Source organism: Theobroma umbraticum, unplaced genomic scaffold, assembly GCF_002168275.2.
Source record: "Theobroma umbraticum cultivar Fairchild unplaced genomic scaffold, ASM216827v3 scaffold_81.0, whole genome shotgun sequence".
Classification (NCBI taxonomy): Eukaryota; Viridiplantae; Streptophyta; class Magnoliopsida; order Malvales; family Malvaceae; genus Theobroma; species Theobroma umbraticum.
In genome coordinates, this window is record NW_018397268.1 from 1,643,137 (window position 1) to 1,668,049 (window position 24,913).

The following is a 24,913-nucleotide window of genomic DNA, read 5'->3' on the forward strand; positions in this document are numbered from 1 at the left end:
AAGTAGTACATTTCAAACTCTTATGAAACAGATTCTATACCTCCCCTAACAACAGCTCTTGCAAGTACCCCCAACGTAAAAGCTTCAAACTAGAACTTAGGCGTTCTTCTTGACCTCAGCAGACTTGATAATATCAATGAACTCCGGCTGGAGACAAGACGAAAATATCAGGATTAGAACCCACCATAATACACATGGATTTGTGTACAAAAACAAAGAGCGGCAAAGGAGACGAGGAGTGTAGTAACATCATTACCTTCAATGAAGCTCCACCAACCAAAAAACCATCGACATCAGGCTGAGCTGCTAGTTCCTTGCAGTTTGCAGCAGTGACAGATCCTAAAAGAGGTATGCAGTTGAAACTAAGGCAAGAAACAGGGAAGAAGATACAACTATTCTGTATTATATTTTGCTGTATGTTATGAGGTTTGGCATGCACGTGCAATGACAAATTCACCAAATAGAAGCAATCTTGACTATGCAAGAGATTTGATATTCTTTTTCTTCTAACTATAATGAGATAATGATGCCAGCTGTTGGATCTACTCATTATTTCTCTATTAGCCAAGAAAGAAGAAAAAATGGGGAATCAAGGTGCTGTTAGAGCTAAAAGTGGCAGCATAACGATTTCTTCCTCTAAGCTTTATCATCTAAAAATCAATAAGCTTTTTATGATCTAGAAGTAAATAAGCTTTTATTCCTCAAGCCTACTAGAATTGCAACTTTTTCAATGTTATTTTAACAAATCAACTTGGCCAAACTTGCCATGAATGAGTTTATTGACCAAGTTAAATCATGATGGTGACCAAGTTAAATCATGATGGTGAACAAGCTCAATCTAATTTTGCGCAGCCCTTCATTCATTAAAAATGGATCCAGCCAAGTCGAGGTACATAAAAGATTAGTCAAGATTTGCTATATGCCACACATCATTCTCCAAAGGGAATATAGAGTAATGTATGGTTCCTTGAGAGCTCAGATGTAACTGAAGATATTTAGCTTAAACTGAAGACAATGGTCAACCCGTAAAAAAAATTATTTGAAGATTTTGCATACTTTAAGAGTGGGCAAGCATCTTCCCAGTATTTTGTGTAAAAGTTTTCAGTTTATGAACTCTAAAGTTCACTACCTTCAGAACATGAAGGTTCTAAGGGCCAACCTACTGAACTTTCATTCTGGATTGTAAGAGTAACTTAGATCAGATCAAGAGGCAAGACTAGAGGGATGATGTGAAATATACCTCCATAAATAATCCGGGTTGATGCAGCAACTTCTGGACTGACGTTTGCTTGAAGCCATTTCCTTAACTCAGAATGTACCTATTACATGGACAAAACCCTTGTAAGTTAACCTTCACCAAGGAAAATTGTGTGTGAGAAATTCCACATCATTCATAGAAATGAAAAGCGAAATATAACCCACAAGTTTTATCATCTACACTTGTATACAACTTACAAGTAAGTCAAGAAACACCATTATGAGGTTTTAAAATGAAAACAGCCTAACTTACTTCCTGAGCTTGAGCTGGAGTAGCAACCTTCCCAGTTCCAATAGCCCATACAGGCTCATAGGCCAAAACGACATCTGCCCAGTTTGATACTTTTGCTGCCATTGGAAATTATACAGGAAAGCAGCCAGATGCTTAGATTTTGTAACAGTTAGCACTCCAATTAGTGATGCAAAAACAACATTTGTAAAAGAAGTAGGTGCAGTTCTTGAAGCCGGTTACAGTTAGTGTTCTATGCCTATCTTGAATCTCAAAGTTATTCTTACAGTAAGAACAAAGATAAAGAAAACAAAAGAACATTCAAATTAGAATAAGTGCAATACTTAAGTCTTGTCACAGTCACATTACAAGCGTAACACAAGAGAATTTAACAGAGTCGTGCAGATGTATACGGATACCACGGTGAGTAACTACCTTGACATGAAGATTTATAGGGAAAAAAAAGCATTATTCTTTAAACAAAATAAAAACACCTGGCACTAGATAAATATATGCAGCAAGCCCCTTTATACAAGCAGAAAGACATAGTAATATTTCAGCATGTTTCGATGTTCAAAATAGACTCCTTTCAAGACAAATAAGAACAAATGTAAGCAAAGAAATCATTACAATAATGCATGCAAATATAGAATCAAAAAGACCAAGTTGTATTTACATGAAATATCCAACAAATCTGACATCTAAACAAGTAACAAAGCTGACCACATTCAATCAAGGTCTGCTACTTTGAAAATATAGAAATTTTAGGAGTATCACCAGGAGAAATGCGCCATGGGCTTTCCAAATGGAGAGAAAGCATTAAATACATACCTGCAATTGCTTTAGTTTGTGCAGCAACAACCTCCGTAGTAGATCCTGCTTCACGTTGCTCAAGTGTCTCCCCAATACAAGCTATCACCTTCAAACCTTGAGAAAGTGCATAAGCAACCTTATCCCCAACAAACTAAAACAAGAGAACCAAAATTTCCAAGTTAATAAAAATGTTGACAGTTTCACTAGCAAGCAAAAATGAGCAAAAATCAATATCTAGTAACCAATCCATCAGGAAGCACCACCAGATGTCAGTAGTTATAGTCTGATCAAACACACTTACCTCATTTGACTCCTTCAGAATAAGCCTCCTCTCAGAGTGACCAATAATGACCCAAGGAATGCACAAATTGACAAGCATCTCTGCACTGAAAAAAATACATCTAGTGTTAGCTTAAATGAATTATTGTCCATAATGTCAAACCAAACAAATGGCCGGATGAAATTGCATTGAGTGAAAGCATTTGACAAGAAAAGACAACATCATCCTTTTCTTAATTGTCAAGATTATGTTTCTTCTTATGAAACAGAAAAATGATACAGATATGTTTGCTTGAGCAGAAAAAACAACAACATCTAAACACAAAGAAGCAAAGTGCAAGTCCATTAAACAACCAAATACAACGGATTGGAAGACTAAAGAACCAAGTAACAGCAGATAGCAAATGTGGGCATACCTAACCTCGCCGGTAAAGGCACCTCCTTTCTTGACCCAACAATTTTGGGCAGCAACATGAAAGTCAGGCCTCAATAAATCTTTGACCAAAGGAAGGAACACAAACGGAGGGCTAATGACAACTTCTGTATAAGAATAACACGTTAATCCAAAATAAGCCATCTGCTCTATCATCAAAAAAACCAATAAAAGAGAAAGTAGTTATAGCAAAGAAACAACAAGCACAACAACAAACAGGGCAAGAGATTATTCATCCAATAACAAAAAAATCAATGTTTAATAAAGAAATCAGTCAAAATAACTGCTAGAGACAAAAAATCTAAAGATGTTACCATGATATGTAAGTTAGACAAAAATTTTGCTTCAAAAAATATAAAAGCAAATAGACAACACCTTTACTTTGTCATGAAATCGGTAGTTTCCATCAATTTTTCACTTATGCAGGCTCCGAATCCGCAGTATAACAAATCAAGTTCAAAGAAGAAGATTACAAAAAAAATAAAAAATCTATAAAACAGTTATCTATTTGCTTACCAACAACATCCTGAGACGGCACCCCTCCTCCATTCAAAGTGCTTACTATGTTCTTCACTTGTTCAGTCGTTCCATTCTACAGACATTTTTGCTTCAAATTAGACATTTAAATTTACTTATTTACATAACAAACAAAAAAAAGACATTAATACATTATTAAAGATCTGTCACGAAGTTAATAGCTATATTTTCCTAATATAACTGAATAATAATAATAATAAAATGCGAAACGGGTGGATAAAGCCAATATTCATTTTCATTTTCATTTTCTCACGAACCAAACAGAAAAATAGATCATAAGACACTATCAGTCTATCAAGTCATTGAATTACTTTAAAAAAAATAAAAAAGAAAAGGAAAATCCGAAGCAGAAACTCACGCATTTCCAGTTACCGCCAACGAAGAACTTTCTTCCCATTTTTTTTTCCCGACGATCACGAAAATCACCAAATCTCAAACTTCTTTGGTTTTTGGCTTTTGGCTTTCGGCTTCTGGCTTCTGGCTTCTGGCTTCGGCTTTACGGTGAGTGAAGATAAACCTTCAAAAACTTGGAATTAGTCGAAATTACTCTTCTAGCCAAATAGATTAGAATATTGTTAGCGGGAAGTTAGGGGTAATTAAGTAAAACTGGTACCCAATTTGGATATTCTGATTTTGAGGCCGGCGATGGAGTGGGCCCACAGGATTAGGTCTGCCATTCAGGTGAAGGAAGGCTAAAGGCCACGTCATCAGGTCACGGGCTAACGCTTCACGCCCACCACTCTCACTGTCATATACATCATGGGTCATGCGCCACTGTGGACCTGTGGCGCACTTTTTTTTATTTTTTGTATTTTCTTTTTTTTTTCCTTTGGCCAAATACATACTTTTTAGTTTTAGCAAAATCTATTTTGCAAAGATATTTTTATTAACTTTTTCTTAGGCATATATTTTGCCACAAAAATCATTATTTTTTTCTTATAAAGTCAACGTTTTTTTTTATTATATTATTTTTTGGAGTAATTAACTTTCGATCTTTGTATATATATATATATGAATGTGATGTTTTAAAGTAAATTTAGATATTTTATATATGATTTTTTTAGTCTTAAGATGATTCCATATTATTTATGATTTGTTTCTTTTAATTATTTCTTTTGTGGGGAGTGTTCAAAAAAGCAAAGAACTCGCTAATCACTTTAATTGAATTAGGCCAAATTACATAATTAATTTATGTATTCTGTTAAAGTGATAGATTTAATTGATATATAACAATTTATAAATATTGAATTTTTGTAATTTTCAAAATTACATTTAATTAAAAAAAACACTAGTAAGGTGAAAATAACATTATTTGTTAAGACCACATGCAAAACTAGAACCAAATTCTATTGCAAGACATCATTCTCAAAGCCAATTATGCTTAACTCAATTAGTGTTTAGCCTTTCAAAAAAAAAACTCAATTATTATTTAAGGGAAATAATTAGATAAAATATATTAAATTCAAATCATAACAATCTTTCTATAGTTTGCAAAGAAAAAAAAAAGACTAATGAAACCTAATTTGATTCAATAGTTTTTTTTATTAATTTGAGCCTTTTTAATTAATGTTTATTTTTTCTTATATTTGGTAAAAATAATGCATTATATGTATATATATATTTTTCAAATATATGAGTTGTATATGGGTCCATCAGCCCAAAATAAGGAGCCCAGTCTGTTCCAAGCTGAGTTTGGCCAGACTAAGAGTTTCAGTCCAATCAAAAATTAATATTAAAATATTATAGTAATAAAATAAAATAAAATAAAATAAAATATTTTTACAATATGAAAATTTGAATTAGGCTGAGCATAAAATACCACTTAAGCTTAATCTATTAATACATTTACTAGTTTGTTTCATTCTTAATTGTGTATTTTTTTCTAAATAGAAACACAATAAAGTATAAATTATAATTATCAAAATGTAGATTTATTACAAATTATAATACAGATAGTTGAAATTATTATTTATGAAAAATTCCCCTATTTTTAAAACTCATACAACTAGAAGTATAAATAACATTTTATATTCTTTACTAATACCATTAAAAAAATTATGTTATACACCACTTGTGGAGTTAATACATGGTTCATTAGAATATAGTTATAAAAATTAATGAAATAATTAATTATTAGATAGATACATGATAACCGTCTAATTTTAACTTTCTTAAATATGTATAAAATAATAATTTTAACATTAAAAATAAAGTAATCATTTTTTTAAAAAATAAGATCAAAACCTTCAATTAACGTGATAAAGATCGAATATAGTCAAAATTTTTATGAAAATTAATATTACCAGGTTGTCACAATATAAAAATTAATTAATTATTAAATGAATATAGGACAACCATTGAATTTTATTTGTGAAATTTTAAAATTTCACTATTGGTGTATACAATAATAATTTTAAAATAAAATAATAAAATAATCATTTATTAAAAAATAAAGATTAAAATCGAGTATAGTCTAAATTTCTATGAAAATTAAAATTATGAAATTGTCACAGTATATAATTAGATTGTGTATTTAATGTATACAAGAAATAATTATGAAAAAAATAAAATTTAAAATAATTATTATATTTCCTATAGAAACTTTCATATTTGTTGCAAAATCTAAAATGAAATTCAAATTATAAATTCCTCTAATTTTCCTTTTTTTAAATCTCCAATGCTACAGAACAAACCACAGCCGTCCGATCCTCCAAATCACATCGCAACTCTAGAAATGTCCGAAATCCCGCCCAAAATTTTCAAGTTTTGAATTCAAAATTCCGAGGGGCTCTCCCTACTAGACCCCCTCCCCCAACGTCTCCCTCTGATCAAATCCAGCATAAAACCCTTCCTCGTTTCCTTCTCCGAAAGGAAAACCAATCCGAAATCCGCCATGGTTGCAGATTTTAAGCTTCCGCTGCAAAGCAGCAACAACGCGAACATGAAAGCCTCGAAAACAATCGAAGAAACCTACCAAAAGAAAACCCAATTAGAACACATACTCCTCCGACCCGACACCTACATCGGTTCGATCGAACAACACACTCAACGTCTGTGGGTTTACGAAAACGACGAGATGGTCCACCGTGACATAAAATACGTTCCGGGACTTTACAAAATCTTCGATGAAATCTTAGTCAACGCCGCCGATAACAAGCAACGGGATCCGTCGATGGATTCTGTTAAGGTAGTTATCGACGAGGAACAGAATTTGATTTCCGTTTATAATAGCGGAGACGGGGTTCCCGTTGAGGTTCATCAGGAAGAAGGTGTTTACGTTCCGGAGTTGATATTCGGGCATTTGTTGACTAGTAGTAATTATGATGATACGGTTAAGAAGACTACCGGAGGGAGAAATGGGTACGGTGCTAAGCTTACGAATATCTTCTCCACTGAGTTTGTTATCGAAACGGCTGATGGGAAACGGCAGAAGAAGTATAAGCAGGTATTTCCCATTTTTTGTCCCAAACATTTTGCCTGTTGGAAGTGAATACAGTTTGATTTACTTAGGACATGGTTTTCAACAGCGAGTAGTGGCGCAATATGATTCGTATAACTGATTTTGTGTAATGGTAATAGGGTTTTAGCTTATGAAAGGAACTTGTAGCAATGATTTGAATTAAAACGGTTGAAAGTTATTCTTGTTTTCACTTTTCAGTAGTAATTAATTGCTATTTAAACTGTTGCATTATCTTGAAGGTGTTTTCAAACAACATGGGAGAGAAATCTGAGCCTGTTATAAGCAAGTGTAAGGAGGCTGAGAACTGGACAAAGGTTACATTTAAGCCGGACTTGGCCAAGTTTAACATGACTCACTTGGAGGAAGATGTGGTTGCATTGATGAAGAAGAGGGTGTTTGACTTAGCTGGTTGTCTTGGCAAGACTGTGAAGGTTGAGCTGAATGGGAAACGGGTTCCTGTGAAATCATTTCTTGATTATGTCAGTCTCTACCTAAGTGCTGCCTCTAAAACTAAGACAGAACCCCTCCCAAGGTCTTTATTATGAAAATTTTTAAGGTGTTTGTTTTGGTTAAAATTGAAGGTATTTTACTTATTTAAACATGTTTGTTTTATCAGGCTTCTAGAGAAAGTTAATGAGAGATGGGAAGTTTGTGTGAGTCTCAGTGACGGCCAATTTCAACAGGTATTTATCTTGTCTGTTTGAAGTTATTGCGATTAGATTTCAAGAAGTTATCTAATTTTTTGTGTTCTCTAATTACCAGGTCAGCTTTGTTAATGGGATTGCTACAATCAAGGGTGGAACCCATGTTGACTATGTCACTAATCAGATATCCAATTATGTGATGAATATTGTAAATAAGAAGAACAAGAATGCTAATGTCAAAGCGCATAATGTGAAGAACCATTTGTGGGTTTTTGTCAATGCTCTTATTGACAACCCTGCTTTTGATTCTCAAACCAAGGAAACTTTGACACTTCGTCAGAGCAGTTTCGGTTCTAAATGTGAACTTTCAGAAGATTTTTTGAAGAAAGGTTTGTTAGATTAACTCACTTGTATGTACATTAAGCTAAGCAGGTAATTGTAAAACTAATATGGTCCTTGGATGGTGAATTACATTGCAGTTGCAAAGTGTGGAGTCGTGGATAATTTGCTCTCATGGGCAGAGTTCAAGCATAGCAAAGATCTTAAGAAGACTGATGGAGCAAAGACAGGAAGTATTCGTGGGATCCCCAAGCTAGATGATGCTAATGAAGCTGGAGGGAGGAATTCTGATAAATGCACTTTGATTTTGACAGAAGGAGATTCGGCAAAAGCTCTTGCAGTAAGTCGACATGTTTTAACAGCTCAAGTTTCATTTATCAGTATGATGTGAGTCTCTTCATACAAGGAATTAAACTTTGCAGGTGGCTGGGCTTGCTGTTGTAGGCCGAAATCACTATGGTGTCTTCCCGTTGAGAGGTAAACTTCTCAACGTGAGGGAAGCCAGCCATAAACAATTAATGGATAACGCAGAAATACAAAATCTCAAGCGGATTCTCGGACTGCAGCAGGGCAAGGAGTATACTAATGTCAAGTCATTGAGATATGGGCATTTGATGATAATGACTGATCAGGTTTAATGCAGTTCAAACAGTTTTCTTATTGGATTTGTATCTTTGTTGTCTTCATGCTAATAAGCACACGATCAGCTTACAATAAAGAATCTCACATTCTGCAATTTCTTCAGGATCATGATGGTTCCCATATTAAAGGGCTGCTAATCAATTTTATTCATTCCTTCTGGCCGTCACTGCTTAAAGTCCCATCATTCATGGTTGAGTTTATAACTCCTATTGTGAAGGTTAGAATGTACCTTCAGCTAATTAGATTTTACTGGTTCAACATCTTGAAGAAAGCCTTTTGTATTTAATATCCTTATTCTCTGCACAGGCTACTCACAAAACTAAGGGGGTCTTATCCTTTTATTCCATGCCTGAGTATGAGTCTTGGAAGGAAAGGTTGGGGGGTAATGCAAAGGGCTGGTCAATTAAGTACTATAAGGTTTGCATCTTCGTTCATTTATAATCAAGGAGGCATTCAAGCAGTATATATTTCTGTTGTGTACTGCTTTGAGGTTTTGCAGCAATTAAGCAGTATATAATGTGATCCTGTCCTTGTAGGGGTTGGGAACAAGCACATCGAAGGAAGGGAAGGATTACTTTAAAAATCTTGACAAGCATAAGAAGGAATTTGTATGGCAAGGTGACCAGGATGGGGAGGCAATAGAGCTTGCTTTTAGTAAGAAAAAGATAGAAGCAAGGAAGAATTGGCTTCGACAGTTTGAGGTTTGCAATTGTTACAGTTTATCTAAATCTAAAATGCATTGTTATCAGAGAATCTAAATTTTGAAATGGCCTCTTGATGGGATTTTCTTACCTTTATGAGTTGCAGCCTGGCACGCACCTTGATCAGAGTCAGAAGCTCATCAAATATAGTGAATTCATTAATAAGGAGCTTATTCTGTTTTCCATGGCTGATCTTCAAAGGTCAATTCCTTCAATGATTGATGGCCTGAAGCCTGGTCAAAGGAAGATCCTTTTTTGTTCTTTCAAGAGGAATTTTGTAAAGGAAGCAAAGGTTGCTCAATTTTCAGGTTATGTTTCAGAGCATTCTGCTTACCATCATGGTGAGCAGAGTCTTGCTAGTACAATTGTTGGAATGGCACAAGATTTTGTGGGCAGTAACAACATAAACCTTCTCCATCCAGGTGGTCAATTTGGCACTCGTAACCAGGTTAGTTAAACTTCATCTTGGTTGTTAAAATTGAATCAAGTTCATACCATCACATCGCAATGTTTTACTCTCTTTTTTTCCACTCATGCATAATATTTTGCTTTCACGCCTGACAGGGGGGCAAAGATGCTGCGAGTGCTAGGTACATATTTACCAATCTTTCTCCCATTACTCGGTATCTGTTCCCCAAGGATGATGATGGCGTTCTTGACTACTTGAATGAAGATGGTCAATCCATTGAGCCAATCTGGTAAATTTAAATTTACAGTACCAAATACTTTTACTCTGAAACTTTGTGTAAATAAAGCTGATGCCTTAGTCTTGGAATTTAGGTATGTGCCTATTATACCAATGGTTCTTGTCAATGGAAGTGAAGGAATTGGGACAGGGTGGAGCTCTTACATTCCAAACTATAACCCAAGAGATATAGTTGCAAATGTGAGGCGCTTGTTGAATGATGAACAAATGGAGCCCATGCATCCATGGTACAGAGGATTCAAAGGGAATATTGAGAAAACTGCATCAAAGGAAGCTGGTGTTACCTACACTATTACTGGAGTTATAGAGGAGGTTGATGAGGCCACACTCAGGATAACAGAACTACCAGTCCGTAGATGGACTCAAGATTATAGGGAATTTTTGGAATCTATCATAACGGGAAATGATCCTTTCATCAAGGTAAATTCTGCTACTTTGAAATGGCTCCTTTTATGGTTTATGGCTTTGTCTCATACATCAGTGTACTGGTTACAGGAATTTAGACAATACAGTGATGATACAACTGTAGAGTTTGAAGTTATTTTGACTGAGGAGAACATGATGATGGCGAAGCAAGAGGGTTTGCTGAAGAAGTTTAAGCTAACAACAACAATTAGCACAAGTAACATGCACCTGTTTGATTCAAAAGGGATGATTAAGAAATATGACACCCCAGAGCAAAGTACGTGCTAACTATTACAATTTTGGGCAGTTAAAAATTCATTTTGTGTTTCATAACATGTACATTGCTGCTATGCTGACTTCTTAATATGTCTAAATGCAGTCCTTGAGGAATTTTTTCACTTAAGGTTTGAATTTTATGAGAAAAGAAAGGTAAGGTCACTTGAGATTTTCGGAATAATTGAAGTTCATCATGTATGCACTTGAATTATTTTATCTAGACAGCTACTAACTAAAACCTATCATATGCTGCAGAAACTTCTGTTAGACAATCTTGAAATGGAGTTGTTGAAAATGGAAAATAAAGTGAGGTTTATCCTTGGTGTTGTAAAGGGGGAAATCATTGTGAACAATAGGAAGAGAGCTGACCTATTCCTTGAGCTGCAAACGAAAGGTTTTACTCCTTTCCCAAAGAAGGCCAAAACTGTTGAAGTTGCCGTGGCTGGGGCTACTGATGATACAGAGGAAACTGAGGAGAACTCTGAGGTTAGCGCCAAAGGAGTACAGGCTAGTGATTATGACTATCTATTGTCCATGGCAATTGGAAGTCTGACCCTCGAGAAGGTCCAAGAGCTTTGCGCTGATAGGGATAAACTCCAGCAGGAAGTTGAAGATTTGAGAAAAGCCACTCCAAAGTCTTTATGGCTGAAAGATCTTGATAATCTTGAGATACAACTAGATGTACGAACCATGAACTGTTTTTGTGTTATATGGATTACTTGTTCTATGAGTGTTTTCATTATTATGATACTTTGTTGTATAATCAGGAACAAGATAAAGCTGCTCAGGCAGAGGAAGCTGCAAAATTAGTTAAAGGCAGGGCTGAAGCTGGCAAAAGGGCTCAGAGGCAAGCACCTAAAATCCCGCGGAAGATAAATAAGAAAGAAAAAAATGCAGAGACTGTTACTGAAACCTCGGATATTTCATCCAGTTCAGCAATGGAAACAGGTGATCTTGTGATTCTTTCCAGTTCTTCTCTTTTGGAAACGTTGTTTTGTTTCCCAGTCTTGGAACCATATGGTTTCCTTTTTCCTGAAAATTGCTTATTTTGTCTATTGGTTCACCAGAGAATGCTCCTGCTGCGGTGAAGCCCAAAGGTCGGGGTGGTTCAAGGAAGGCTAAAAAGGTGTTGTGCTGTTTTCTATCTGGATGATAGTGAGAATGAGAATGATAAACGTAGATTGTTATTCTTGTTTTCATGTATGGTGCTCTTTTAACTGATGACTGTTCCTTGCATGTCTGTTGCCAGGATGACAGCGACGATGATGATGATGAGGACTTTGGAATTCCTGATCTAAGGGAGCGACTTGCTAAGTATAACCTTGATTCCTCTCCGGATCATTCAGCTGGTATGTTTGTCTTAGCTACTTAAATGGTAAAAGATGTATCATCATGATTTGCCTGTGTTGCATTTTCACTTTTGTGTTCTGATCCCCACAGCTATGGAAACTGAAGTGCCCCTAGTACCTGCCGGGAAGAAAGAACCGAGCAAAAGGGCCGCTGCTACTCGGAAGAAGCCAGCCTCATCTCTTTCGGAGATTTCTGAGAGCATAGGTGAAATTGACATCAATGATGAAGACCTGGACGTAGTAGAGGTAGAGGTAGCAGCAGCCGCAGCCCCAGCAGGAAAGAAGGGAGGAAGAAAACCTGCCGCAAATTCAAAAGCAGCAGCTAAACCCCCTGCAGCGGCAAAGAAGAGAGGGCCTGCAGCATCAGGCAAGAAGTCTCAGCAGCAGAAGCTTTTGACAGAAATGCTGAAGCCTGCAGAAGATTCAGGGATATCACCCGAGAAGAAAGTGAGGAAGATGAGGGCATCCCCATTTAACAAGAAGAGTGGTTCTGTCTTGGGCAGGGTTGGCAAAGAGCAAGAGTCAACGACTGATAGTGAAGAAACATTTGGTTCTTCCTCTATGTCAGCAGACACTGAAGAAGTGACTGAGATTGTCCCAGCAAGACCCAGACCTCAAAGGACCAACCGCAAGCAGACAACGTATGTGCTTAGTGATTCCGAGACAGACAATGCCACCGATGACTCTGACTTCGAGGAAGATGAAGATTAGAAAACTGGATGTTCCTCTATTAGTCTAGAACTGGATGCCTGAAATGGGAAATTGGGGCTTGTTTCCCTTTAACTTGTTATTAACTTTGACTGATTGATAACATGTAGATTAATGAACTGTCTTGATTTGTAAAAGCTTTGCAGACAATGCTGCATTTCGTTTCTTTGAATCAAACTCTCACTATTTTGGTAGCATAGTCTTATTCTCTGCAGATGCTATTTTGGTGAATTTTTTCAATAAAAAATCTAATATCAGAATCGAGATTGAATCGTGATAATATTATAAAGTTAAAGATAAAATATTTTTATATTTTAAATTTTAATCAATATTATAAGCAAATTTATTAATTTTTAAAATAAATATTTTATTTTAAAAGTGTAAATATTGTTCATAAAAATTATAAAAAAGTTAAAATATTTTTTTATTAATTTAAAAATTATTATTATATATATTTTACAAAAATAACTTGATGTTCCCCAACTCCCAAGAAAGGGTACATTGATTCACAAAAATATAATTATTAAAAAAATTAATAAAAATATATAATAATAATTTTTAAAATTAATAAAAAGTAAAATTATTTTTTGAATATTGTTACTTTATTAAATTAATAAAAACATTAATATTGACTAATTACTAGATTTATATGTTTAATAAATAATTTTTTTAAGATGAAGTGTTTATTTCAAAAATTAATGAATTGATTTAAAATTTCGATTAAAATTTAAAAGTGTGAATTATTTTACCCTAAAATTAATTGATATTTTCAGTTTGATTTTTATTATATGGATTTGAAAATTGAAAAAAATGTATAAGATGGTATTCAATTAAATATGATTTATTTTTTTATTTTTTTATTAAATTTATGATTAGTATATTTTTTTTTAAATGTAAATGTAATGAAAATTACAATTGAAATTGGTAAATAAATATTAGGCATATTTAAACTAAAATTCAATTGGTGATAGACTGATAGAGGATTGTTGAATTATTATAATTTGAAAATTTTTCCCGTTAAAGAAATATTTTGAGAACTTTTCTTTTTTGATAATTTTGAAAACTTTAAAAATTATTCTTTTGCCGCGTTGCCATGCTCGCATCATTTCCCGCCACCAATAGGAGAAAGAACTATACAGGGTTCCCGCTTCACATCTCTACGCCGGTTTAGTAACTCAGTATCTTCATCTCCACTCGGGCGATTCTCGACTCACTTCTCCATCTCCATTTTCTTTCTCTAAGCAGAAATCCTTAATTGATTTATCTCTAACTCTCCCAAATTATTTCCCAAGTTTGCAATTTAGAAAAAACCCTAGATCCCTTCCCAGGCATGGCCGGCCAATCCGATCCTCACATCTCTCTCTTCTCTGCGGAAGAGGTCCCTTTGCCGTCTCTCGTTATCCTTTATACGTTGTCGTTTTGGAAATTTAGCGGTGATTTTACCTTTTTTTGTTTGTTTGTTTGGTTAAATCAGGTGGAATTCATGGCTGAAGATGAATTGATAGAGATTGTGCCTAATATGCGAATGGATCCTCTCAATTTCATCTGTGTAACCTTCAATTCTATTTTACCTGTCAATTTTTTCTTTCTCTCTCTTTCTTTAAAGAATTTGGTTAATTTGGTTTTAATTTTGATGAAATGACAGGGCGATTTTGGCCCATTTTTACCTCAAATAGCGACTCCGGTACCACTGTGGCTCGCTGTGGCTTTAAAAAAGAGAGGGAAATGCGCTATTCGTCCTCCCCTTTGGATGTCAGTTGGTTAGTTAGTTAACTTTGCCACTGATATTGAATTAGAATTGTTAATTTGTGACACCTGATTCGATGCTATTGTTTTGAGTCATGCAAAATATTTCATTGCATATTCAAATAGGAAAAGGATTTTTGGGTATTACTAGTCCTCATTAAGGTTTGCTTCATGTTTTTCTCAGTGTCATGATTTGGGCAACTAAGTAAAATGATGGAATGTACGTGTGCAAGTACTTTAGTACTTCATTACTTGCATTTTTCTTGAAATTTATTCCCCTGATTAATCCAATCAAGTCGTTTCTATATGCTGTTATGATTGAGTCAAGGTTTTTCAGGAATTCTACCATAATGTTTCCTTGCCAGGGGGAGAAAAACAAGTTTTCATTTAGAAAGGTCCATTATATTGTGATGTTGATTTTGAAACTTCATTCATGTATTGTTTGCATAGGGCTTAGAAGTTGAGTTGAGAACATGCTAGTTAATTGATAGGGGTTTTTGGGGTTGCGGTTGTGTTGTGAATATGCTATATTGTTTCTTATAATTTTTTGTTGTGGACCAGAAAAGTTGACACAGGTTTTGGAAGGAGAACGAGACTCCCAAGGTGCATTTCAGGCGCTGCCATTTCATTATGTGGAGATATCTAGACTTCTCTTTGATCAGTAAGCCTTCCTAAGCTTTCTTCTTACTATTATACACTATAACATGAGAAAAGCTTAATGTACACTGCTATTTTGTCATGGCAGTGCGCGTGATGACATTCCTGACATGTATATGGTGAGTTGGAGGATTTTCATAACCTTTTTGTAATTGTCCATTCAATTTCTGCAAGTAGTTAGTTTTAAATCCATTTTGCAGGTGAGGTCTCTTATTGAAGACATAAGGGATGTCCGGGTTCATAAAGTTGAGACTAGCTTGGAAAAGTTCAGTGGGACATCTGCAGTGAAAGTATGCATTTTTGCCACTCTTGTGAATTGTTGATACTTATTATCATGGTGTGATACTTATGGCTTTGGATACTTATTTTTATCATCACTTAATATAAGTGGAATAATTGTTATGAATGCAAAAAGAAACAGTTTGAACAATTTTTAAGTCAAATATGATATATATATTAGAGTGGATAATGTTTGTTGTTATCTTACGTCTTTACTTTGTATGGCATATGGTGCATGAAACATAAGCCATATGATACATGGCTAGACATCTGTGGTTTGGAAGTGTGGGTATGCATGTATTAGTGAGAAAGAAGAAATTCACTCAGTATGAAAGTAGGGTATAGAATATTCTCTTGTTTTGCAACTTTCATATGCACAGAAAAGTAAAAACTCCAAGTCACTGAAATACATGTTCTTTATGCACCCATGTTGAAATTCGCTTTCCCCTGCTGCTTGAGAAAGGGGTGAAGTGATCCTGCAACCAACAGCAAAAGGGCATGCAATGCTTGCTTTGCTTGTCATTGGGAGTTATTTTGGGATGGTCACTGCTTATTTGGGTAATTTAGATTTATGTTGAATGCTTAGCTATGCTTTTGTAAATTGAATTTTACATGCTTATGCTAGGTGGTGTGTATTGGGTTGGGGGGGGGGGGGGGGGGGGGGGGGGAGTTATTACTGTTTTCTTTCAGGTTTTAAGATATGGTTTTACCACAATGTGTCTTTGAGTGAGTTTCGTTTTCTGGTTTCAAATGGGTCTTGCTTTCTGGTGGGAGAGAGCGAGAGATAAGTTCAGGGCTGTAAAAGAAGGGCTTTGGGAAGGGGTGTTGTGGGGAATAGACAAACTATACAGACTAAATTGCTGAATTACGTTTTCCTAATATGCTTCAGATGAACTGGATTTCCTCAATGATCTTTGTGCTAATTATGAATCTTCCTTTGTCTTCCTCTTGATTTCTGTGCCTCTCTAATATCTTGAAATTGGTCAGATTCCAAATTTATCAGCCATGGAAGTGAATATAATTCGTCCATTTGTTGGGAGGGCCCTACAGGCATTCTATAAGCACGATAATCCGGAGAAAATACCAGATGTAGATAGAGCATCCAGTGGACAGACCCGTGTAGCTAATAACGAGCCAAGAGTATGTTCTTGTTGCAATTTGTCTGTGTCTTATCTAAAGTTTATAACACTAAACGGATAATGGCTTGACCAGTGGTCTGCATATATTTTCTGCAAAGATTTTTGAGTCTTTGCCTACCAGTTTTCGATTGTGTTAGGAAGACAAGTCTAAAGGTGGAAAAAGAGTTTCTAATCTAATATTTTTTGCTTTACAGCGGCCTCTGAGGAGATAAGAAGTCATTTTCATTTTCTATTCTTTCCCTGTATTGAAATAGAAACTTCAGCCAGCTAGCAGTGAAGGTACTTCTGTTTTCTTTGAAACACTTTCGGAGAATCCTACTTGGTTTCTTCATTTTTGTAATTGTCAAATAATTGCGGCCTTTGTTTTGAATCCTTGTTGAGTAAAGTTGATAACTTATTGTAATAGCCATTAAAATTATTATTTCCCACAAAGCTGTGAAGACCGCAATACAAATGGATTGGATTATGGGGAGAATTAGTTATTGTCAGTTACAACAGCATTTTACTGCATTTTTCAAAGCCCCTGTGATCTCTTTGGTGTTGACTTGGGCCTGGGGTTGATATTAGTGGATTGTTGCATGAAATGAGAATGCAGTGCTAAATTTGGAATATTGCATATTGTTTGTCATGGAAAATAATTTATAAGAAATGGAGATCTAAGTCAAGAGAAGGATGTTGATGTGATTTATGGGGAAAGATAATATAAGATTGGTGTCACAATGGAGGTTGCCTAAGATTTCCTGTTCATGAAGAAGAAAGAGTAATGTGCGAATATAGAGGAGTTACTCTTGCTAAATAATGCAAAGAGTAAACAAAATCTCCGATGAGATAATCCAATAACGTGATTGCTGACAATCTGAAGGAAGATTTGGCTCTCTAGAGCTGAATGGTGGAAAGTGCTTCATGTATGTATCCTAGACAGAGTTCCCTTTTATATTCAGTTTTCTCTTCATATATTTCATTGCTGGTGGACAGTTCCTGATTGATGATTATTTATCTGTCTGGTAAAACTTGTGCTCAGTTTTATTTCACATTGAATTGCAATTTGGATGTCATCAACCATATTATTGTTGTCTAGGGCTGTACCTTGCTCTCAAATACATCTTATAGTCTTCCTGTTTAAGAGATCCCCTTTTCATCTTCAATACTAGAGTAGGCATTCCTGAAAATTAGTATTTCCCGTTACTTAATATATTAGCATTAGCCTTGTGAGGTTGTTTGGGTATAAAATAAACTTGAAGCCCCATAGAAGTGGTCCAAGGCATATTCCTTATCTCCATCACATCCAGTGTGCCAATTGTCTATCCTATGTACCATAAGTCATAAAAGAGAATCCATATTGTTTTTAGAAAAGATGGAGACCCGAGAGAGGTCTGGATAGTCCTAAGAAGCTAGATAGAAAACTCTAGAAAAGTATCTCACGTTCATCTGACCCACTCTAACTTGTAGGGATATTAAACTAGCGTTTATTTGCACATGCTATGTGTCCTCTAGACTTTCTCTGTCTTCATTGTAAGCGTAAAATCCATAAACAAAGGAACAAGAATGGTTATTATCCGCGAACTCCTAGAAAAGCGAAATATCAAATAAATATTTTATAGGGCGGAAACACAGTTGTGATAAATTAAAGAATTGAATCTTAACATGGTTTTTTGTCGACTGAGCCGTGAGTTTGAGGATTTGTCAGAGACTGAGCGTCTGTTTTCACCTTTGAAGCAATATAGGGATTCAGGAGAAAATATTGTCACCTGCACTTCAGATAGTTTATGTTTTTTTCCATCCTTTGTGATTTAATTCTAAACTATAATTACATGATTGAAATCTACTGATTACTTTATGCTTCAGTTGACCTTCAAAAGTCTCTTTGCTATTTGGATCTTAGTGGCCAATTTACATCTCAATCATAGGAAAGCCTTTTATATTGAATCCATCTGCCATGGCCTGCATTTTCCTTGCGAAATAGCAAGTCAGTAAGGTTAGAATTTATGTCATTCAGTACATAAAATCAGCTTTCTATTGACCTTTACTGGCTATGCTATTGTTTTTTGAGGGAATTATTAGATTCCCCTTTAAGGTTTGCTTTTTATGCAATTATTAGATTCCCTTTCGAAGTAGATTCAACATTTGGTGCAGGTATGATTACCGACATCGAAAGATGCCGGCAGCTTATAATCATTAACTGTAGAATAATGAAAGATCTATCTGTAACAGCTGCATCCCATTGCAAATGATTGTTTTTGCTTCTCTCTTTCGTGAGGAGCAGGCAGTTGATGGAGGAATATGAGATTATAAAGGGGGTGCCATGACTCACGAGGAGCATAAACATCAACCTTGCTTTGCCTGTAGGTCAGTTCAAATCAAACCTTAACCTATCACTGGCATTGGTAAACAACTAAAGATTTAGGAACACTGTTAATCTTAATCCTGGTTGCATCTCATTTGGGTACTTTAGCTTTTGTTCAATCATAACAGCGATGCTGTGATGTAGACTAGAGAAGACATTTTTTTTCTTGCTAGAAAGTGCATAAACATGTGAATATTTCACCTGATTTTGAAAGGGAAAAAGAACAATAAAAATGAAAACGATGGATACCTAAACCTTGGCTTGGTAGCTTACCTTGCTAACTCGCATGATCCAACCGAGACTCTTTAAATGAACTTTTACAGAAGTGTTAACGTGATGATTCAACAGTGCAAACAAAGAAGAGGTCAGGTTTCCTCATGCTCTCTATATGTGAGCTACAACAAATTTTGTTTTGTAGAGTTACGTTTATATAGTTTTATACTTGAAATTCGAAAAGAACCCTTGGGTTATTCGTAAAAGTTTAGATAAAATAAAATTCGAGATAGATAAATTGTTTCAATTTTTAGATTAAGACGTAGACGTAAATGTATAATGTGTACTGGATAGGAATGGGCAGAATGAAAGGCTAGAAATTTAGCTGTCAGATTTCATGGTCCAGATCAAGAAGTCAGGCGATTATAACATTATTACGCAGATTCGGAAAAACTTCTCCTTCTGGACCGACCTAGAAAAGAAGGCTTTGGAAACAGTTGACAAGGAGATAGGCCAGACCTGGCACATGAACCGAAAGGAGACTGGCCATGGCCATGGCCATTAGAACAAACATTTCTTTCTCTTTCTGTCTGTCCTGATCGGCCGACCAGTCTTTAAAGCACGAGTTTTGTTTGTTCAAAATATTTGAGCCTATGATCGATTTCCTAAGTGGCCGAAGCAATTGTCTTCTTCTCCTCTAAATCGACAGAAAGATACTGCGGAAACGCGTGGTCGGTCTTCCACTTCGGCCCCCGCGTGTTCCTCGTTAGCTGTCCTTTCATTAATCTTTTATTTTCAATGCATCTATTTGCCCAGTCGCCGAAGTAATATATTAAGTCTACCTTGCACATTTTGCAAGTTAATTAAAAAAATGTATTCGTTTTGATAAAATTAATATTTTAAATATAGTTAAATAACTAAGTATATATATGATAAACACTCAGACTTCATTTTTGGTTGCATTGAGAAAGGATCAGATTGACGGATTCAAAACTGATTTTTTTTTATTTAATTGTAAACATATGAGCTTTGATCCTTATTTTTGTTTTATTTTAATATTAATAAATAATTTCTTTAAAAAATATAAGATAGAAATTGGTAGAATTTTGAAATTCTATACATGTGATGAAAATATCATCATATGTTTTCTTATTTTTATATTAATTTTTTAAATGTATTTTAATAGCATATAATGTTATAAATTTTATATTAATAAAAGATGTGATAAATTTTCAAAATATATATATGTTCGTAATAAGTAATGTAATAGTTTATTTATTTTTATTTATGTGAGATTTTAGAGATATTAGGGTTGAAGTAAGTTTGAAATAAAGGTAAATTCGTTTTTTGTATAAAAAATTTATAGATAAAAAAGTTAATGAAATGAGAGTATTCAATAGTTAATTAAAGTAAAATAAATTTTTACTTTAGTGAGAGATAAAATGAATTTTATATTTATAAATAAAATTTTTTTATATGTTTTTTAAGTTAAAAATTAAAATCGTGATAATAAATTTATTTTTTAATTTATAAAATTTTTAAATTTTTTTGATAATATATTAAATATTTTTTTAAAAAAATTAGGTAAATGATAGAGTCTTTAGATTCTCAACGTGAGGATTTAACCGAAGAGAACTGAAAAGCCAACTCCAGAGTCAATTATTCGGTGATAAATTCTATATTTTGACGTAACAGTTGGGTCTCTTGTGGCTCAAGTCATCTCCCATTTAAAAATTATATTATAAGATAAAAGGATTTGGACGATGACTGTACTTTATCTTTTTATTTTCTTTCTGTTCCATTCAAGTTGCATGGCCACATGGCCCCCAACCCACTTTATTTATTTTTTATTTTTTAGTTACTATTGCTTTATTTAAAATTATCATTTTACCCCCCAAATTCAATTTTCTTAATTCTTTTTAGGCCTAGAAAATTTCCTCATTGACTAGTTAAAATTTGCAAAGAAAATGAAAATTTAAAGTTAAAAAATTCATACTTTTAACTTCAAAACATATTAATAATATGTGATATTCTATATCACTTAATTACATAACAGTAAAAACAAAATTTATCTTTATGAGTTCTTATTTTTAATTTAAAAAATATATTTATTAATTGAAAAAAATTATTTATAAATTTAAAATTTATCTTGTTCGGTAATGAAATCTGTGACATATTTACTTAATTAATAAAAAAATTGTCACTAAAATTTAAAATTCTTTTTTATATTATTAAATAAAAGGATCCATCCCCTTTTTCGTCTAATTACAACAATTTTTTGTATTCTTTTTGTTACATAAACCGTTTTGGCCTTTTGTTTTTTTAAAAAAATTCTAATAAAAAAAGAAGTACAATTATTTTTCGAATGAACCAAACGTCAATTACGTCCACATACAAGACAACACTTTCCACCTTATCCAAAACTAAATCCCTCGTAATTCTTGTTAACAAAAAAAAAACCAAAAAAAAGGAAAATGGAACTAATTAAACTCCGTGGTAACAAAAGCATTTCTCAAGCCCATTTTGGTCATTTCACATTTCGGCCATTTTTCCAAAACTTTTTTTATAATCAAAGCTCTCCCCTGCTTCCTCTGCCCTTCCCATCGGCCTTCGTCTTCCCTTCCTCCCCTCTGGTTTTTGCCTTTCCTTTCCATTTCGTTCCCTTCCCTGCTCTTTCCCCCTTCCCTCTCTCTAGTTCTCCCGCCCACCATAAAGGAAAAAAGCTCCCAAGCTTCCACTAAATTACGGAAACGCCATCCCTTTTTTTTTTTTGGATAGTTGGCATGAATTCAGAGAGACGGGGGAAATTGTGATCGGACGGCGGGTGTTGTGGGGATGATGGAGTGCAGCGTATGGGTGGCCTCGGGGGATCATAAAAATAGTAATAGTAATTCTAATAATAATAATAATAGCAATAATAATAATTTGTGGGGATTGAGCCATGAGAGCGAGCATGATTTGGCTTTAATGGTAAGCGATTTTTTGGAAAATAACGGTGGAAGCGCCGGGGGCGATTCTTGGTGTAGCAGCGATAGCGAGTCTGGCTTCTCCGATCTTCTCCACCTCGCTGATAAGATCTCCGTTAGTATTGACTATTTGCCATTTCCTTAAAAAAAAATTGGGTCTTTTTTTTTTCCCATTAATTTTGAGGTTTTTGTTGGTTTTCTTTAATTGGGTGTTTTAAAATTTTATATTTTTCCTTTTTTTGTTTCTGGGTTTTATTTATTTTATATTTGGGTTGTTCTTTTTGTTGGTTTTGGGTTTTAATTCATATGTATAAGAACTATTTTTTTTTTAATGGAAGGGACTAATTTAATTAATGGTTGAACTTTAAGTTTGCTCATTTAATTTGAAATTTTTAATTTTTTTCTTTTGTCTAATATAATGCCTAGGAGCTGACTATGCTAAGGAAATGTTCTTCATATACTCTTTTTAGGCTGCAAATTGCCAAATTTGAGCATCCATGGGTTCTTGACTTGACCTCTTTCAGAATGAGAAATGAATTTATTTGCTGATGTTTTGATTAGAGATGCTTGAATGAGCTTCATGGGCCTAGCATATTTGCTGATGTTCTGCTATGGCTTAAGGAAGGAAAACTATAAACTTGAGCCTGAATTATGAAATTTTTGTAATTTTTTATTTTATGGTCAAAATACTCTTGTACTGTATCTGTTTTGGAGATTGAAGAAAGTAGGTCATTGTTTATATCCGAAGTATACTTATCGTCATAGTGAGTTGCCTCACATATTTGAAACAGTGGTAACTTGTAACTTCCCTTAAGATTGGCCCGTTGATGTGTTAATCTGTTTTTGTTTTATTTTGTTTTTTTTTTTTGAAATTTTTTAAATTTTGTGTCAAAATTAACTGAAGTTTGCCTTTGTTTTTATGGTCTAGTTCAACTTATTCGGTTTTTGAATCTTTAATAAGCATTTGAATTTTGGTGAATCTTTTTAATTTTACCCTCTTCATTTCCTACATGGAGCATTTACTTAATATGGATCTAATTCTCTTTCGTTTTGCTCTGTCCTGTTGCAGTACTATAAGCACTCAGTGGGTCAGTATGAGATCGACTTGTTGTCTGTGGTTCATTCACTTATATTATCTGTGAGTGAGACGGACCTACACTTTGTGAAGTCGGGTCCATGTAATGCTAGCTGCATCAGGTTTTCTCTGGTAAAGCTGTTGAGACTTTCTGGCTATGATGCTGCTGTTTGTGCATCAAGGTGGCAGGGTAGTGGCAAAGTTCCTGGAGGTAAGCCATAGAGCTTTTTAACTTTTTTTTCGATAATTGAACAGTAGATTTTGATGCTGCCTAGGGCGAAGAAAAGAGACCTTAAATTGAGCTTATTCTTTGTAGATGCCTTGAATTCTTTATTTGAGGTTTGAACGTGTACTATTGATGTTCCTTCCATCTCTCTATCTCTCGCTCTCTCTCCCTCCTGTTCTCTGGGTATGTTTGTGTGCTTGCATGTCAGTGGGTTGTGCCGTTGTGGAGAATCTTTGTTCTGCTGCTTCTGTTATCTATGTTGCATGTCTTTGAGAGTTCAGACCTACCATTCATGATGAAAATCAGCTTCCCCTCAATAATTCTGTTAGGGCAGTAAAAGTATGGTGAAATTTTGGGTATCATTTTGTAGGTTTTGTTCACCAACTGTTTTGATTTACTCATAAATCAGTAAAACTACAGTAAGTTTGATAATTCCATTTGTGACATATGTGCAGGTGATCATGAGTATATCGATGTGATCAATTACAATAATGGAAGTTCTGAGCGTTTGATTATTGATATTGACTTCCGAAGCCACTTTGAGATAGCTAGAGCAGTTGATTCTTATGATAGAATATTGAATTCACTACCGGTTGTTTATGTGGGCTCATTAACTAGGTTGAAACAATTGCTTCAGCTCATGGTTGACGCTGCTAGGTCGTCTCTTAAGCAAAACTCAATGCCTTTTCCTCCATGGAGATCTCTTGCTTATTTACAAGCAAAGTGGCAGTCACCCTACCAGAGACAATTTACTCCCGATGAACATGATATTAATGGCAATGTTTCTTCTGACCATAAACAGTGCAATGGGCATTTAAAGGGGCTGCAGGCTTCCCTTCAATCCGAATTAGAAGCAGAGAGACTGTTGAAGCCCATAAACATTGATTGTCATTGGAGATTGAAACTTGACAGGTGGAGGCACTCCTCATTCAGGGCTCTTTGACATGTATAGATTTTGATCTGGAAGATGCAAGTTCTTTTTGTGAGAGATTAATTGTATTGCGGCTTTTCTTTAAGTATTTTTTCCCTTGATGGTGAATAAGTGTGGACTGGAATGAAGGGCAGGTTCACACAGCTGACAGTGAAGACAATAACATGCCATTTTTTGTTGTTCAGGCATCTTCATTTCTCATCTCGAGTTGGGGAGACGTATGTTTCTGTTTTGATTTTTTATGCACGGGGTGAATGATAGCATAGAGTTCCTGACAAGTGACAACTGCTGCAGAATTGTTTGGCTTGAAACAGCTCCTGAAGTCTACTAGGCAACGTGCATCATCTCATAGATGGTTCTTTGTTTTTCCTTTCATGTATCATTGTGAATGTATTCCTTGCCTCTTATTTTTTCGGGCTTAGGAAATTTTCATTTTAGAATCTTTGCTCTTTCTCATTAATATGTGATTTCAGTATGAAAAATTTGTCTGCATCAAGAATATATGCTTTGGGTTACAAATTATACACAATGAATTGATTATTAGTTGCTTTTGTTACTA

General features: G+C 34.7%; 4 protein-coding genes across 4 annotated transcripts; 3 read left to right on the forward strand and 1 right to left on the reverse strand.

Annotated features, from left to right (window-relative positions):
* Positions 1-6: 6 nt before the first annotated feature.
* On the reverse strand, positions 7-4,059 carry TPI (triosephosphate isomerase). Its single transcript, XM_021439900.1, has 9 exons — positions 3,907-4,059; positions 3,528-3,603; positions 2,995-3,118; positions 2,601-2,685; positions 2,318-2,450; positions 1,511-1,605; positions 1,241-1,319; positions 257-339; positions 7-147 (listed from the first exon to the last, which is right to left on the reverse strand). Exons 1-9 carry the CDS (start codon positions 3,943-3,945, stop codon positions 97-99), a joined length of 765 nt encoding a protein of 254 aa, XP_021295575.1. The 5' UTR covers positions 3,946-4,059; the 3' UTR covers positions 7-96.
* A 2,317-nt stretch (positions 4,060-6,376) lies between these two features.
* TOPII (topoisomerase II) lies at positions 6,377-12,972 on the forward strand. Its single transcript, XM_021440291.1, has 19 exons — positions 6,377-6,993; positions 7,248-7,540; positions 7,625-7,691; positions 7,771-8,041; positions 8,132-8,331; positions 8,414-8,623; positions 8,737-8,850; positions 8,940-9,050; positions 9,170-9,334; positions 9,441-9,782; positions 9,899-10,032; positions 10,115-10,460; positions 10,536-10,722; positions 10,825-10,874; positions 10,977-11,402; positions 11,489-11,669; positions 11,789-11,847; positions 11,971-12,070; positions 12,162-12,972. The coding sequence occupies exons 1-19, from the start codon at positions 6,442-6,444 to the stop codon at positions 12,779-12,781; spliced, it is 4,428 nt and encodes a 1,475-aa protein (XP_021295966.1). The 5' UTR covers positions 6,377-6,441; the 3' UTR covers positions 12,782-12,972.
* Positions 12,973-13,851: 879 nt separating this feature from the next.
* On the forward strand, positions 13,852-17,094 carry PSF2. Its single transcript, XM_021440298.2, has 8 exons — positions 13,852-14,156; positions 14,253-14,327; positions 14,424-14,538; positions 15,086-15,185; positions 15,270-15,300; positions 15,382-15,471; positions 16,448-16,600; positions 16,794-17,094. The coding sequence occupies exons 1-8, from the start codon at positions 14,109-14,111 to the stop codon at positions 16,809-16,811; spliced, it is 630 nt and encodes a 209-aa protein (XP_021295973.1). The 5' UTR covers positions 13,852-14,108; the 3' UTR covers positions 16,812-17,094.
* A 4,642-nt stretch (positions 17,095-21,736) lies between these two features.
* On the forward strand, positions 21,737-24,913 carry LOC110425424 (cruciferin (DUF506)). Its single transcript, XM_021440336.2, has 3 exons — positions 21,737-22,237; positions 23,192-23,408; positions 23,879-24,913. The coding sequence occupies exons 1-3, from the start codon at positions 21,992-21,994 to the stop codon at positions 24,364-24,366; spliced, it is 951 nt and encodes a 316-aa protein (XP_021296011.1). The 5' UTR covers positions 21,737-21,991; the 3' UTR covers positions 24,367-24,913.